The following is an 18,129-nucleotide window of genomic DNA, read 5'->3' as shown; positions in this document are numbered from 1 at the left end:
AAGGGGGCAACAACTCTGATGGAGAGAAGACTATGTTAGTGGAAGAGAACAAGGGACACATATTGGAGAAGCCTTCTCTAAATGGGTGGAAGTCACCAGCAGGACTGTTACTTTTCTTGATCTATGTGAATGATTTGTCAAAAATATGTTTACAGATGATGCAAAAGTCACAAGGTATGCATCAGCTTACAAGGGAACTGATACATGGTTGATGTAAAGTAATGAGATGGAACAAAGTGAAAGACCCCAATATGATTATTATCTAACAACAATTAACCTTCAAGATTCTATGCATGAAATGGACCTGGGAGCAAGCATCATCCCTGACCTGTCGCCAGAGTCCTACATTAGAATAATAAATGAGACAGACTGTCTTTTAGCAAATATAAGAACAGCTTTTAAGAACATGGATAAGGAAATATTTAGCAAGCTGTTCATATCATAAAGAAGGCCAAAACTCAAAGATACTTTTCATGTTTGGTTACTTTTCATGTTTTGGTCGAGGTGGTGTGCAAAGTGAGAGGGTTAGGGAAAATGATTTGGTAAACAGAGAAGAGGTAGTAAAAGCTTTGCGGAAGATGAAAGCCGGCAAGGCAGCAGGTTTGGATGGTATTGCAGTGGAATTTATTAAAAAAGGGGGTGACTGTATTGTTGACTGGTTGGTAAGGTTATTTAATGTATGTATGACTCTTGGTGAGGTGCCTGAGGATTGGCGGAATGCGTGCATAGTGCCATTGTACAAAGGCAAAGGGGATAAGAGTGAGTGCTCAAATATAAGATGAGTGCTCAAATTACAGAGGTATAAGTTTGTTGAGTATTCCTGGTAAAGTATATGGGAGGGTATTGATTGAGAGGGTACAGAGCATCAGATTGGGGAAGAGCAGTGTGATTTCAGAAGTGGTAGAGGATGTGTGGATCAGGTGTTTGCTTTGAAGAATGTATGTGAGAAATACTTAGAAAAGCAAATGGATTTGTATGTAGCATTTATGGATCTTGAGAAGGCGTATGATAGAGTTGATAGAGATGCTCTGTGGAAGGTATTAAGAATATATGGTGTGGGAGGCAAGTTGTTAGAAACAGTGAAAAGTTTTTATCGAGGATGTAAGGCATGTGTACGTGTAGGAAGAGAGGAAAGTGATTAGTTCTCAGTGAATGTAGGTTTGTAGCTGGGGTGTGTGATGTTTCCATGGTTGTTTAATTTGTTTATGGATGGGGTTGTTAGGGAGGTGAATGCAAGAGTTTTGGAAAGAGGGGCAAGTATGAAGTCTGTTGTGGATGAGAGAGCTTGGGAAGTGAGTCAGTTGTTGTTCGCTGATGATACAGCGCTGGTGGCTGATTCATGTGAGAAACTGCAGAAGCTGCTGACTGAGTTTGGTAAAGTGTGTGAAAGAAGAAAGTTAAGAGTAAATGTGAATAAGAGCAAGGTTATTAGGTACAGTAGGGTTGAGGGTCAAGTCAATTGGGAGGTAAGTTTGAATGGAGAAAAACTGGAGGAAGTAAAGTGTTTTAGATATCTGGGAGTGGATCTGGCAGCGGATGGAACCATGGAAGCAGAAGTAAATCATAGGGTGGGGGAGGGGGCGAAAATCCTGGAAGCCTTGAAGAATGTGTGGAAGTCGAGAACATTATCTCGGAAAGCAAAAATGGGTATGTTTGAAGGAACAGTGGTTCCAACAATGTTGTATGGTTGCGAGGCGTGGGCTATGGATAGAGTTGTGCGCAGGAGGGTGGATGTGCTGGAAATGAGATGTTTGAGGACAATGTGTGGTGTGAGGTGGTTTGATCGAGTAAGTAATGTAAGGGTAAGAGAGATGTGTGGAAATAAAAAGAGCGTGGTTGAGAGAGCAGAAGAGGGTGTTTTGAAATGGTTTGGGCACATGGAGAGAATGAGTGAGGGAAGATTGACCAAGAGGGTATATGTGTCGGAGGTGGAGGGGACGAGGAGAAGTGGGAGACCAAATTGGAGGTGGAAAGATGGAGTGAAAAAGATTTTGTGTGATCGGGGCCTGAACATGCAGGAGGGTGAAAGGAGGGCAAGGAATAGAGTGAATTGGATCGATGTGGTATACCGGGGTTGACGTGCTGTCAGTGGATTGAATCAAGGCATGTGAAGCGTCTGGGGTAAACCATGGAAAGTTGTGTGGGGCCTGGATGTGGAAAGGGAGCTGTGGTTTCGAGCATTATTGCATGACAGCTAGAGACTGAGTGAGAACGAATGGGGCCTTTGTTGTCTTTTCCTAGTGCTACCTCGCACACATGAGGGGGGAGGGGGATGGTATTCCATGTGTGGTGAGGTGGCGATGGGAATGAATAAAGGCAGACAGTGTGAACTGTGTGCACGGGTATATATGTATGTGTCTGTGTGTGTATATATATGTGTACATTGATATGTATAGGTATGTATATTTGTGTGTGTGGATGTGTATGTATATACATTGTGTATGGGGGTGGGTTGGGCCATTTCTTTCGTCTGTTTCCTTGCGCTACCTTGCAAACGTGGGAGACAGCGACAAAGCAAAATAATAATAATAATAATAATCTAAAGAAACACAAAGGGCTAATAGAAAAGGTCTAAAGGAGAGCAACTATGATAGTACCAGAAGTAAGAGAGCTACATTACAGGGAAAAGCTAAAAGCTTTAAATCTGTTGACCTTGGAAGAGAGAAGAGAGATGGATGACCTGATCACAACCTTTAAGTTTTCAAAACAGATCGATGAGATGTGGAAAGTGAAAAGTTCTTCAAAAGATATAGCAACCATAGGACAAAACATGAAAGTAAGCAAGAAACTTGATAAAAATGATGTTAAGATGATGTTAAGAGGTATTTTCATCTTGTTGGCTTGGTTCAGAAGCACTTCATGGGTTGGAGTTCGAATGGTGTGGGAGGTGTGGATTTCATATGATATGCACTAGAGCTGGTGGCTATGGTTCACAGTGTTGAGAAAGGAGTGCCAGTTTAGTGTATGCCTTGCAGTGATTAGGTTAGTAATGATGTTATTTAGGACTTGCATTTGTTCAATAAATCTTAATGGTAGGGAGTGGTTTTGGCTGAGCATGTTTCTTTGTTTTTATGATGTCTGAAACTTGTAGTATGTGCTATGCTTTTTGCTGGCTTGATTACTGATGATAATGTAGTGTGATGTATCTAACAGGGATGGGAAATCTCCTACAGTGAAGTTTTGGAGCTAAGATTCAACATATACCCAAGTACATAAGTACATACATGCCTCAATTAAAGTGTGAGGCTCTTAATGGTTGCCAAAACCTTTATATTGGAAAAGGGTAACTTTTTTCCATCTACTTTCGACTACAGAAAGAATCACACCGGGACTATTTGTAGATTATAAAACCCACTAGTAAAGTCAAGGTCACGGCAAAATACAATGTGTTGCCCCAATAAGAAAAAAATAGAAGCTATACTTAAATCTATGGTTTACATTCAGCCCTTTGGGTGAGGCATCCTCATATATTTACAAAACATGACTGATAACATCATTTTCAAGTGAAAATAGAAAACAGTAAGTACAAGCTTGTTACAATGATTCTAATCAGTTTAAACATTCAACATTCACTCTAAGTTCTTCAGAAATTTACTTCTGGTCACCTAAAGGTGTCACACTGGAGGTACACTGTCTTAATCTATCTGATGGTCACGTATTATCCTTACTGATGTAGTGGACAAACAAAAAGCTCAGGCAATATCAAGACCACAGTAACCAGAACCAAAGTGCCTCACTTTGCCCCCAAGCTGATGCTCATCCCACTCCTCTTCTTCCCACATGCATAAGACTAACTTAGGTCATTTTCAGTCACTGCTGTTGGGGGCTTGAAGAGGTTATATGAGGTGCCTCCTGCAAGAACTTTGTAACAACCCCCTCTTAAAAAAACAAGGGGGTCAAGGTCCAGAAAATGCAATCAAAGCTTAGTGATTCTGAATTTTTACAACTCTTGAAACATGAAAGGTATCATTTTAACATTTTTATATCTTTCAGCTTGATCTTAAAATTATGTTGGTGTAAGGGAAATTAAATTGAATGTTCAAATTTTGGGGGCAAAAGTCACATCACTACATTGTTATGCATGCACACAATGTGGATAAGAGACTAGAAACTAAGGTTTTTCATTTAGACTAAAAAACTGTCTGCAATTAATAACTACTGTGAGAAAAGTGCAATTTGTAGTTCAGATCATGGTACCATATTTTGAAAATCACTGAAATAATTGTGTTTTCTGGCATAAATTACAGTCTTTTTTCTTTTAATTCTAAGCAGAGTCCAAAGGAAGGCCAAATCCCAATTGACAGTGGGAAACAATTTTGATAAGGTAATGATAAGCATTAGGAATCATCATTGATGATTACAATGAACAGTTTAACCTGAATAGCATCATAAGACAAAATGATGGTAAACACTGTGCTAGAGTTACCCTCTGTCAATGGCCTGTTAAGGGTGAGGCACTAAACGGCTAAGAAGCAGTACTCGAGTTCACCAGTTCTGGAGACTCTTTTGCTGTGGACACCCCCATGAGAAAGTTCCCAAAAGAAATGGGCATCAGATATATAGATAGATAGATGAGTGTGAACGAATGTGGCCTTTGTTGTCTTTTCCTAGCACTACCTCGCGCACATGCGGGGGAAGGGGTTTTCATTTCATGTGTGGTGGGGTGGCAAAGGGAATAAATAAGGGCAGACTATGAATTATGTACATGTGTATATATATATATATGTCTGTGTGTGTGTGTGTGTGTGTGTGTGTGTATATATATATTCTTTTCTTTTCTTTCAAACTATTCGCCATTTCCCGCATTAGCGAGGTAGCGTTAAGAACAGAGGACTGGGCCTTTGAGGGAATACCCTCACCTGGCCCAATTCTCTGTTCCTTCTTTTGGGAAAAAAAAAAAAAAAAAAAAAAAAAAAAGAGAGGGGAGGATTTCCAGCCCCCCGCTCCCTCCCCTTTTAGTCGCCTTCTACGACACGCAGGGAATACGTGGGAAGTATTCTTGAGATGTATAGGTATGTATATGTGCGTGTGTGGACGAGTATCTATATACATGTGTATGTGGGTGGGTTGGGCCATTCTTTCGTCTGTTTCCATGCGCTACCTCGCTAACACGGGAGACAGCGACAAAGTATAATATAATATATAATATATAGATGGTAATGATTATGGGAAAACTAATAAGAAACCATCAGTATTATCAAAGATGGGTCATTATTTAAATCATTAATAAACATTAATGAATATTACTTTTGGGGTAATTTCTGATTGGATCTTCATTATTGAATATGATTACGATTACCTTGTAAGTAAATGGTGTTCTTCATTTGGATTTTGCAAGGTTTTTCACTCTCTTGCAGCTATCTGAGGACCAAGCTCATCCCCATCACTATAATCACTCATTATACATAATGTGAGGATGGTAAATCAACTATAAATCACTAAAATAATATGCCACAACTGTTATTCATTGCAATGCAGAGGGTAGGAAAGAAGAAATGTGTCTGTGGTCACTATGGTCAGCAGGAAGGAACACTGTTCACCAGGTGGCTCATGAAAAATGCCTCAGGTGGTGAGTGGCGGAGATGCACAAAACTTGCTTGAACAGTATGTGAGGTATCTTGTGACTGACTGGTTGCCTCTCAGTGATGTTGATGGATATACTTACTCCTCACTGGGAGTTAGTGAATATAAACTCTTCCGAGCCTATAAAAGCAGATACCTGTGCTATTTCCAGAAACCAAAGACCTTTCTGTATTGTTTATGACATAACTTGGTATCTCTGTAATCAGACTGAAAGAGAAGAGTTTGAGGAATGTGATGGTACACTTATCACATTTGTGGCTGCAGTGGTGTTTACACATTTCTCATAGGAGGCATCTCATATGCAATATCAAAACACAGGTTGTATGACTACTGTAAGTCATGTGGATTGGACTGACTGCCTTAGTGGATGCCTTAATGACGAGGAAACACTTCATCACAGTTATCAACTGCTTTTACTGCAAGTCTTTTGGAACTTATAAAAACATTTCCATGTCTACATTATCCAATTAATTTTTCATTGACACTAGATAAGCAGAACACCAAACAGAGAAACAATGAACAGCAGTGATTTGGTGTAATATGCAGGATAAGATCCCACCATGCACCTCCTCCTATTCTAATGCTGATGGCTACTGATCCACAGGCATTGTGGCAAAGTACTGATGAAAGATGACCTCTTTTGTGTTGGATGGGTCAGCTACCACTGGATAATTCAACTAGTACTAAACATCAATGGTATACTAGCCAGGGCAGATTGACTTCTCAGAAAAAAGGGTAGCTAATATTTAAGATCTTTCAAATGATGAGAAACGGGGCATGAGAGAGTCTGTTTTTATAAGATCTAGTGTTAAGATGGTTAAGCTGTGAATAATTCTATTGTACTTACTAAGGTCTAAAACCCTTCACCTTAGTTTCTATCTCCTTAACCATAAACAGTATTGAAATGAAAAAGAGGTGATTCTGAATGAAAAAAAAAAAACAGCCTAAAATAGGTAACAACTCACCCAAAGATGCCCAAAAATAAGATCTTCTTTAACAATACTCAGGTTATCTTTATATATCTTTACATAAAAAGCTTGGCCTTACAAATGGTTAACTGTATTCCAGCCACTGAGGTAGCTCTGGTCCCCCATTGCTTCATGGTACTGCAATGGCTGAGGTGTGAAACTGACATACAAAGTGGGTTATATGATTCCAACTTGCTCACTCTGCCTTTGTCCACGAGTTGCTCCCAACAGTCCTAACCCTATGGGAAAACATGGGCTTTATGAAAACGAAGTTGCCTTTCCCTGAGAATGAAGTACAGGAGCCTCTGGTCGACTGGAACATCAATTTAAGGTCAACCAGAGTGAATCATATCATTGGATGTCTGACTGACTGATCCTCGACTCTGGTGGCACAACCCTAGGGTTTCAATGTGTCATCATTCTGAGACAACTCAGTCCTAGTTGCAAATTTCTATATATTCCCCTCCTGCAAGGAACAGATGTACTGGAAACCTTTAAGGGAAGGAAAAACAACCCAAAGCCAAGAAACAAAATATAAGTTGGGAAGGAGAGGAGTAGACTTACAAACTTACATATACACTGGATTGTCAAGGTACTAGTAATATGTGATGTTAATCATGACTGTGGGAACTGGCCATACAGCAGCCTGTGTATATATGGTTATGTCAAGTGGCGAATGGTATACGCACGTAAGCAGTCATAAATTGGGTCAGGTGAGAAGCTGTGGATATCTATCTACTGGAGATATCTTACTGTGTCTGTGGTCTTAGTCAGTATGAGACATGTCAGTAACAAAGGTTTTGGGGTCATGTCATTGCTAAAATGAAGATTGCTGTTTAGCCAAAATGCAGCCCAAGCTAAGTCAAGGGCCTTTACTGCTGACCTGAAGATTAATGAGGGGTAAGAGGCCTTTACCTCACCAAAAGGTAGGGGGTTAAGGAGTTTCTAACCCTTGGAAATCCAAGAATACCTCTTATGGTTTTCATATGATACAAACACTGAGAGAGATAAAGCTGTTACACGTTATCATCCATCAATTCATATAAATGTTATAAGAAAACTTGCAAAGCTTTTCTAATTCACTCCCTAATGTTATCTTGACCTAACAAAAAGGGCCCAACAAAACTTTTCATGATCGCTACAACCATTAAGCTGGTTCAACTGTTTAATCATAAACTTGAATACTAAGAATGAAATTTACAAACCTTTGAATGGTTGTTCTGCACAGTCTACAAACCTTGGAATGGTTGTTCTGCACAGTCTACAAACCTTAGAATGGTTGTTCTGCATAGTCTTGCAGTTCAGCTCCATACTACAAAATAACCTATACTATCTTTAATGAAAATCACATAGTTCCTTTGAAATTTTTGTTACCAATGAAATACCTAGAGCCTTAGAATTGAATGGGAAAGTGTAAAAATGCAAACCTTCCAATTTCTAGATATCTCTCCATTTTTTTCTATTATTCAAAGGTATATTTATCCTGTTTCTGATCTGCATATTGTATCACAAAGCCACAAAGGTAAATAATCTCACTAGTGGAAAAGGAAAGACTTTTGTATACCTTAAAAGTTCCAACCAGATTTGCCATTTCAAATCATGAAGTGTAGTACAAACTTTACATATAGGAGGGATGCTACCTACCATGGGTCCGGACAGAATAAAGGACTAGCCTTGGATCATTAGAGTAAGATTATACTTTGAATAACTGTACCTGCAGTTGTCTCAGCAGCACATCAACATATTGGCTATGCTGACTCATCAGATCACTGATGTCCCACTTGACACTTGACATGCGACTTAAAATACCATCATAATCTATAACTTGTGCTGCAACAGCTGTGTACACATGATGGCGAATCTGAAAAATAAACCACATAATTAATAACCAAATTACCAATTAGTGCAGTATAGGGAGAGAGCTTTACACTTGTGGGGCCCCATCTCTTGAACATTTGATACTATAATACAACCTCTCAAATTTAAGTATGCTCTCTGCATTAACCATGTCCTCAGTCATTCTATTCCATTCATCATCTAAAGTATTTCTTTACATCCTTTACAAATCTTTTTCTTTTACTTACTTTCATATCATATCCTGTGATTGCTCTGTCTCTAAATCTCTTGAAGAACTGTTCGCTGTCTACATCATGGATCTCTTTCAAAAAATTAAATGTCATCCCTTACTCTTCCTTCCTCCAAGGTGGGTCGGTTTAATGTCTCCAGCCCTTGTAAGTTAGCTCTCCTATGGATCTTCTCTAATAGCTTTTTGTACTTCTTTAGGTGTGCTGACCAATCAAAGAAGCATATTCTACTTTTGTCCTTATCTATGATTTGAAAAACTTCTTAAGTATTTCTTTATCCATATCCCTGAAGGTTATTCTGATATTAGTCAGAAGACATTCTGTCCCCCTAAATATTCCTCTAATACGAGATTCTAGCAACAAGGAGGGATGACATCAGCTTCCAAGTTCTTCTCACATAAAGAATCAAGAAACTTATCTCCTGCTTGCTAATAATCAGTTGTAACCATCTTTCACTTTGTCCTATCCTCATTACTTTACTTTGCTTGGGATGAATTTCATTTACCATGTGAGGACAACTTTGGAGTTTCTTTAGGTCCCACTGTAAGTTGAAGCACTCTCCTTGTTTTTCACCTCCTTCATGAACATTGCATCATCTGCATACATATTCAAGTAGGAGTCCACTCCTTCAGGTGGGTCAATTATAAAGATCAAGAAGTTAACCCTGTGGTACTAAACTAGTCGTCTCAACCCTTCTGGAAAAGGTTCTTCTAACATGCGTCCTTTGTTCCCTCCCACAGAGATAATCTCCTATCCATTGAAGGATTTTTTTCCCTTTCTTCCTGCCTGGTGATCCAGGTTCTTAATCAGCCTCCCATGATGTAAAGTGTCAAGTGCTGTCTGGCTGTCCAAGTACATACAGTTCATACAGCCTTCCCTTTTGTCCAAGACTGAGCTCACTCTCCTATAAAACTTGAAGATGTTAGTTACACATGAACTTGTTTCCCTAAAACCATCCTGTCTCTCACTTAGGTAATTTCTCTTCAATTGAAAGTCATCCACTTGCTTTTCAATAATATCTTTTCAAAACATTACACACCATACTCAATAGCAGGACTGGTCTGCAGTTCAACATCTGTTCCTGGTCTCCTTTCTTATATAAGGGTATGGTGTTTGCCTGTCAGAAAGTGCCATTTCCCCAGACATGGACACCCCTAGGGAAGCTTAAGCTGAGTTACAAGTTATCAGCAAGCTAGGTCTATCACAGTTTTGGTGCTTTATCCAAACAAAAGATGGTGCCCAGGATGGACTGACAGAGCTATGTACACTTCTGACTATGCCAAGAATCAGACCCAGGCTAATGGATTAGTAGTCAGCGATGCCAAAAACAAAACCACTGAGGTGCTTCTAACAATCAGTATTTTCAGAAATCCATTGGAAGCCTAGGTGCCTCAAGAGGAATGATCTGTGAGCCCTGCAGTGGTCACTACCAAGTTATGTCTACAAATGCACATGGATTAATAGAAAGTTCCTATGCATTGCAAGATAACAGCTTGAGTGAAAAATGTTCTTTTATAGGTGTTCATACTTGTTTGCCACTTTCTGTGTTAGCAAGGTTTAACCCACGGACAGCACAGTGACCTGAGTATAGCACATCACTTCAACTTAATCTATCCTGTGAATGTCTTTCACCCTCCTGTCTGTTTAGGCCATGATCACTAAAAAAAATTTTCACTCCATCTTTCCATCTAAATTTTGATCTTCCCCATCTCTTTATCCCCCCCACTTCTGGCAAAAAACTCTCTTCTACTACTGTGAATGTCAAAAACAGTTAATGAATAAATGCACATCTATGCGAGCAAAGCTTAATTTTCTCTTAGATATGAGTATCTCAACTATGATATTACTGTAACTCAACCAATGCTCACCATTAACTGTCACCATTGAATACACAATACAGTATATATGGGAGGGGAGGATTTCCAGCCCCCTGCTCCCTCCCTTTTAGTCGCCTTCTACGATACGCAGGGAATACAAGTATATATATATATATCATTATCATCATCATTATTATCATTATCATTATCATCATCATCATTACTATTATCATACTTAATCGCTGCTTCCCACGTCAGTGAGATAGCGCCAGGGAACAGACGAGGAATGGTCCATCCACTCATACACACACACACATATATAGATATACACATAAAAGCCCATACACGCACATATACATACATACACATATCAACACCTTTCTTTTTCTTTCATACTATTCACCATTTCCCGCATCAGCGAGGTAGCATTAAGAACAGAGGACTGGGCCTCTGAGGAAACATCCTCACCCAGCCCCCTTCTCTGTTCCTTCCTTTGGAAAATTAAAAAAAACGAGAGAGGAGGATTTCCAGCCCCTCGCTCCCTTCCCTTTTAGTCGCCTTCTACGACATGCAGGGAATACGTGGGAAGTATTCTTTCTCCCCTATCCCCAGGGATAACATATCAACATATACATACATATCAACATATACATACATATACATAAATATAGTATAAGAACGGGACAAGAATCAAATGCCTTGTTTAATCAAGTTAAAAACTATAATCACTGTATTGACTGGAGTAATGCCATCTCAGTTATTAACTCTATTACCAAGAGAAATACACTGAATCTTCTATTATTAAATACACAAAGAATTATAATCTTAATATTAGTGATGGTCTATACAAATTAGATAACTTTATTGTTGATAAATTTGTAAAATGATAAGTTTATGAACGCTCTTTGTATGTTTTGGACAATCACATGTTTACCAAATGGCGTCCTAACTTCGTCTCTTTGACGTATATCAACTGACTTATATTTCTCTCTTGTGTCTCCCCTGATGATGTGATTATTACACGAAAGTGCACTTGGGAACTTATCATGTTTCATTTTCCCCGTGGACTCATTGGAATATATGTACACATACATAGACATAAACATATATAAACAGGTATATATTTATACTTGCTTGCCTTCATCCATTCCTGTCACTACTCCGCCACACAGGAAATAACATCGCTACCCGATGCTCCAGCGAGGTAGTGCCAGGAAAACAGACAAAAAAAGGCCACATTTGTTCACATTCAGGCTCTAGCTGTCATGCATAATGCATTGAAATCACAGCTCCCTCTATCCACATCCAGGCCTCACAGACCTTTCCATGGTTTACCCCAGATGCTTCACATGCCCTGGTTCAGTCCACCGACAGCACATCAACCCCAGTATACCACATCATTCCAATTTACTCTATTCCTTGCATGCCTCTCACCCTCCTGTATGTTCAGACCCTGATCGCTCAAAATCTTTTCACTCCATCCTTCCATCTCCAATTTAGTCTCCTGCTTTTCCTTGTTCCATTCAACTCTGACACATATATCCTCTTTGTCAATCTCTCCTCACTCATTCTCTCCATATGTTCGAACCATTTCAACACACCCTCTTCTGCCATCTCAACCACACTTTTTTTATTTCCACACATCTCTCTTACCCTTCCATTACTTGCTCGATCAAACCACCTCACACCACATATTGTCCTCAAACATTTTCATTTCCAATGCATCCACCATCCTCCATACTACCCTATCTATAGCCCATGCCTCGCAACCATAAAACATTGTTGGAACTACTACTCCTTCAAACGTACCCATTTTTGCTCTCTAAGATAACATTCTCTTCTTCCACACATTCTTCATCGCTCCCTGAACCTTCATCCCCTCCCCAACCCTGTGACTCACTTCTGCTTCCATGGTTCCATTTGCTGCTAAGTCCACTCACAGTTATCTAAAACACTTCACTTCCTCCAATTTTTCTCCATTGAAACTTACATCTCAATTAACTTGTCCCTCAACCCTACTGAACCTAATTACCTTACTCCTTTCACACACTTTTCCAAACTCAGTCACCAACCTCTGCAGTTTCTCACCTGAATCTGCCATCAGAGCTGTATCATGGGCAAACAACAACTGACTCACTTGCTCCTCTCATCCCAAACAGACTGCATACTCACCCCTCTCTCTAAAACTCTTGCATTAATCTCCCTAACCAACCCATCCATTAACAAATCAAACAATCATGGAGACATCACACACCCCTGCCGCAAACTGAAATGCATTGGGAACCAATCACTCGCCTCTCTTCCTACTCATACACATGCCTTAAATCCTTGGTAAAAACTTTCACTGCTTCTAACGACTTACCTCCCATGCCATATACAAAGCATCTCTATCCACCCTGTCGTATGCCTTCTCCAGATCTGTAAATGCTACATACAAATCCATCTTTTTTCTAAGTATTTCTCATGTACAGTCTTCAAAGCAAACATCTGATCCACACATCCTCTACCACTTCTGAAACCACACTGCTCTTCTCCAATCTAATGCTCTGTACATGCCTTTATCCTTTCATTCAATATATATATTTATTTATTTATTTTGCTTTGTCGCTACCTCCCGCAAGGAAACAGACGAAAGAATGGCTCAACCCACCCACATACACATGTATATACATACACGTCTACACACGCAAATATACATACCTATACATCTCAACGTATACATATATACATACACACACAGACATATACATATATACACATGTGCATAATTCATACTGTCCTTCTTTATTCATTCCCATCGCCACCTCACCACACATGAAGTAACAACCCCCTCCCCCCTCATGTGTGTGAGGTAGCGCTAGGAAAAGACAACAAAGGCCCCATTTGTTCACACTCAGTCTCTAGCTGTCATGTAATAATGCACCGAAACCACAGCTCCCTTTCCACATCCAGGCCCCACAGAACTTTCCATGGTTTACCCCAGATGCTTCACATGTCCTGGTTCAATTCATTGACAGCACGTTGACCCCGGTATACCACATCGTTCCAATTCACTCTATTCCTTGCATGCCTTTCACCCTCCTACATGTTCAGGCCCCAATCACTCAAAATCTTTTTCAATCCATCTTTCCACCTCCAATTTGGTCTCCCACTTCTCCTCGTTCCCTCCACCTCTGACACATATATCCTCTTGGTCAATCTTTCCTCACTCATTCTCTCCATGTGACCAAACCATTTCAAAACACCTTCTTCTGCTCTCTCAACTACACTCTTTTTATTACCACACATCTCTCTTACCCTTACATTACTTACTCGATCAAACTACCTCACACCACATATTGTCCTCAAACATCTCATTTACAGCACATCCACCCTCCTCCGCACAACTCTATCCATAGCCCACGCCTCACAACCATACAACATTTTTGGAACCACTATTCCTTCAAACATACCCATTTTTGCTTTCCAAGATAATGTTATCGACTTCCACATATTCTTCAACACTCCCAGAATTTTCGCCCCCTCCCCCACCCTATGACTCACTTCCACTTCCATTGTTCCATCGGCTGCCAAATCCACTCCCAAATATCTAAAATACTTCACTTCCTACAGTTTTTCTCCATTCAAACTTACCTTCCAATTGACTTGACCCTCAACCCTACTGTACCTAATAACCTTGCTCTTGTTCACATTTACTCTCAACTTTCTTCTTTCACACACTTTACCAAACTCAGTCAGCAGCTTCTGCACTTTCTCACATGAATCAGCCACCAGCGCTGTATCATCAGCAAACAACAACTGACTCATTTCCCAAGCTCTCTCATCCATAACAGACTGCATACTTGCCCCTCTTTCCAACTCATTTGCATTCACCTCCCTAACAACCCCATCCATAAACAAATTAAACAACCATGGAGACATCACCCCTGCCGCAAACCTACATTCACTGAGAACCAATCACTTTCCGGAATCTCTTCCTACACGTACACATGCCTTACATCCTCGATAAAAACTTTTCACTACTTCAAACAACTTGCCTCCCACACCATATATTCTTAATACCTTCCACAGAGCATCCCTATCAACTCTATCATATGCCTTCTCCACATCCATATATGCTACATACAAATCCATTTGCTTTTCTAAGTATTTCTCACATACACTCCTCAAAGCAAACACCTGATCCACACATCCTCTACCACTTCTGAAACCACACTGCTCTTCTCCAATCTGATGCTCTGTACATGCCTTCACCCTCTCAATCAATATCTTCCCATGTAATTTCCCAGGAATACTCAACAAACTTATACCTCTGTAATTTGAGCACTCACCTTTGTCCTCTTTGCCTTTGTACAATGGCACTATGCAAGCATTCCACCAATCCTCAGGCACCTCACCATGAGTTATACATACATTAAATAACCTTACCAACCAGTCAACCACACAGTCACCCCCTTTTTTTTATAAATTCCACTGCAATACCATCCAAACCCGCTACCTTGCCAGCTTTCATCTTCCGCAAAGCTTTTACTACCTCTTCTCTGTCTACCAAATCATTTTCCCTAACCCTCTCACTTTGCACACCACCTCGACCAAAACACTATATCTGCCACTCTATCATCAAACACATTCAACAAAACTTCAAAATACTCACTCCATCTCCTTCTCACATCACCACTACCTGTTATCACCTCCCCATTAGCCCCCTTCACTGAAATTCCCATTTGTTCCCTTGTCTTACGCACTTTATTTACCTCCTTCCAAAACATCTTTTTATTCTCCCTAAAATTTAATGATACTCTCTCACCCCAACTCTCATTTGCCCTCTTTTTCACCTCTTCCACCTTTCTCTTGACCTCCTGCCTCTTTCTTTTATGCATCTCCCACTCATTTGCATTATTTCCTTTTAAAAATCGTCCAAATGCCTCTATCTTCTCTTTCACTAATAATCTTACTTCTCCATCCCACCACTCACTACCCTTTCTAATCTGCCCACCTCCCACGCTTCTCATGCCACAAGCATCTTTTGCACAAGCCATCACTGCTTCCCTTAATGTATCCCATTCCTCCCCCACTCCCCTTACCCCCTTTGTTCACACCTTTTTCCATTCTGTACTCAGTCTCTCCTGGTACTTCCTCACACAAGTCTCCTTCCCAAGCTCACTTACTCTCACCACTCTCTTCACCCCAACATTCTCTCTTCTTTTCTGAAAACCTCTACAAATTTTCACCTTCGCCTCCACAAGATAATGATCAGACATCCCTCCAGTTGCACCTCTCAGCACATTAACATCCAAAAGTCTCTCTTTTTGCGCACCTATCAATTAACACGTAATCCAATAACGCTCTCTGACCATCTCTCCTACTTACATACGTATACTTATGTATATCTCTCTTTTTAAACCAGCACATAAATCTACAAGCTCTTCACCATTTCCATTTACAACACTGAACATCCCATGTATACCAATTATTCCCTCAACTGCCACATTACTCACCTTTGCATTCAAATCACCCATCACTATAACCCAGTCTCATGCATCAAAACCACGAACACACTCATTCAGCTGCTCCCAAAACACTTTCATTCAATACCCTCCCATATAATTTTCCAGGAATATTCAACAAACTTATGCCCCTGTAGTTTGAACACTCATCTTTATCCCCTTTGCCTTTGTACAATGGCACTATGCATGCATTCCAACAATCCTCAGGCACTTCACCATGGTCCATACATACACTGAATATCCTTACCAACCAATCAAAAACACAGTCACTCCCTTTTGTTTATAAATTCCACTGCAATACCATCCAAACCTGCTGCCTTGCCGGATTTCATCTTCCACAAAGCATTCACTACCTCTTCTCTCTTTACCAAACCATTCTCCCTGACCCTCTCACTTCATGCACCATCCTGACCAAAACACCCTACATCTGCCACTCTATCATCAAATATATTCAACAAACCTTTAATCAAAATACTCACTCCATCTCCTCACTTCATCACTACCTGTTACTACCTCCCCACTGGCCCCCTTCACCAACGTTCCCATTTGTTCTCTTGTCTTATGCACATTATTTATCTCCTTCCAAAACATCTTTTTATTCTCCCTAAAATCTAATGATACTCTCTCACCCCAACTCTTATTTGCCCTCTTTTTCAACCCTTACACCTTTCTCTTGACCTGTCGCTTTCTTTTAAACATCTCCCAGTCATTGGCACTACTTCCCAGCAAGTGTCATCTAAACACCTCTCTTTTCTCTTTCACTAACAACTTTACTTCTTTATCCCACCACTCACTACCCTTTCTAATCTTCCCACCTCCCATCTTTCTCATGCCACATGCATCTTTTGTGCAGGCCATCCCTGCTTCCCTAAATACACCCCATTCCTCACCCACTCCCCTCATGTCATTTGCTCTCACCTTTTGCCATTCTACACTCAATTTCTCCTGGTACTTCCTCACACAAGTCTCCTTTCCAAGCTCACTTACTCTCCCTAATATTCTCTTCTTTTTTTTGAAAATGTCTACAAGTCTCCATCTTTGCCTCCACAAGATAGTGATCAGACATCCCTCCCGTTGTTCCTCTCAGCACATTAACATCCAAGTCTCTCTTTACATGCCTATCAATTAACACACAATTCAATAATGCCCTTTAATCATCTCTCCTACTCACATATGTATACTTAGGTGTATCTCTCTTGTTAAACCAGGTGTTCCCAATCACCAGTCTTTCTTCAGCACACAAATCCACAAGCTCTTCCCCATTTCCATTCACAAGAATGAACCTTAATATCTCTTGTTATTAATCAACTGGTTACATCTATGACCTCTCATTTCTGTAATAATTGTACATTTTCAGCTCGATGGCTGCCTGGATTCAATACGCTATTCTTTATCATTCATTAATACACATGTTTGTCCTTCATTTTAAACCTAGTATTCCAATTCGCTAGCCCTTTTCGAGCACAAAACTCCACAAGCTGTTCACTATTTCCATTTATAATACTGAACACACCATGCCCCCCCCCTAGTTATGTCTCCAACTGCCACATTTCCCACCATCACATCTAAATTGCTATGATACCCAGCCTCCTGCATCAAAAACTGCAGACACACTCACTCAGCAACTCCCAAAAGGCTTGCCTCTCATGATCTTTCTTCTCATGGCCAGGTGCAAAAGCATCTCTTACAATCCACTTTCATTTTTACCTACATCAGTCTGGAGATCACTTCCTTACACTCTTTCACACATTCCCACAATCTTGCTTCAGCAGTAGTGCTCTCCTTTCCTTAGCTTTTGCTCTCACACCAACCCCTAACTTTACTCCTCAGACATTCCTCAACCATTTTTTCCCTTTATCCAGCTTTGTTTCAATCAAAGCCAGAACATCTAGTTTCACTTCCCTCAAACATATTAACTAATCTCACTTTTACAGTTAGATCAAAAAATATCTTGGGCCTTTTATTGTGGATTCCTATGGGTATATGCTACAAACGACAAGACATATTCCTCCTAGCCATCTAAAATTTTTCTACAAGTGGTGATTCTATTGATAATGGACTTACACACATTCAATATAATCTTTTTTCTGATCTCTTATTCTCAATCATTAGTCCAAACACATATAACATTTATCAAGGGTTCTTAACCAGTTCACTGCAGGGTGTTTTA

General features: G+C 40.1%; 1 protein-coding gene across 1 annotated transcript in view; it reads right to left on the bottom strand.

The window, feature by feature from the left end:
* The window catches only part of Vps50 (vacuolar protein sorting 50), a 157,884-nt gene that overhangs the window by 61,793 nt on the left and 77,962 nt on the right, over nucleotides 1–18,129 (bottom strand). The window contains exon 5 of the mRNA XM_071675939.1: nucleotides 8,266–8,412. Coding sequence (XP_071532040.1) covers nucleotides 8,266–8,412 — 147 coding nt within the window. The remainder of the gene's footprint in view (nucleotides 1–8,265; nucleotides 8,413–18,129) is intronic.

Source organism: Panulirus ornatus, chromosome 22, assembly GCF_036320965.1.
Source record: "Panulirus ornatus isolate Po-2019 chromosome 22, ASM3632096v1, whole genome shotgun sequence".
In the NCBI taxonomy this organism is placed as follows: domain Eukaryota; kingdom Metazoa; phylum Arthropoda; class Malacostraca; order Decapoda; family Palinuridae; genus Panulirus; species Panulirus ornatus.
The sequence above is the reverse complement of the archived record's forward strand: the minus strand, read 5'-3'. Positions and strand labels throughout refer to the sequence as shown.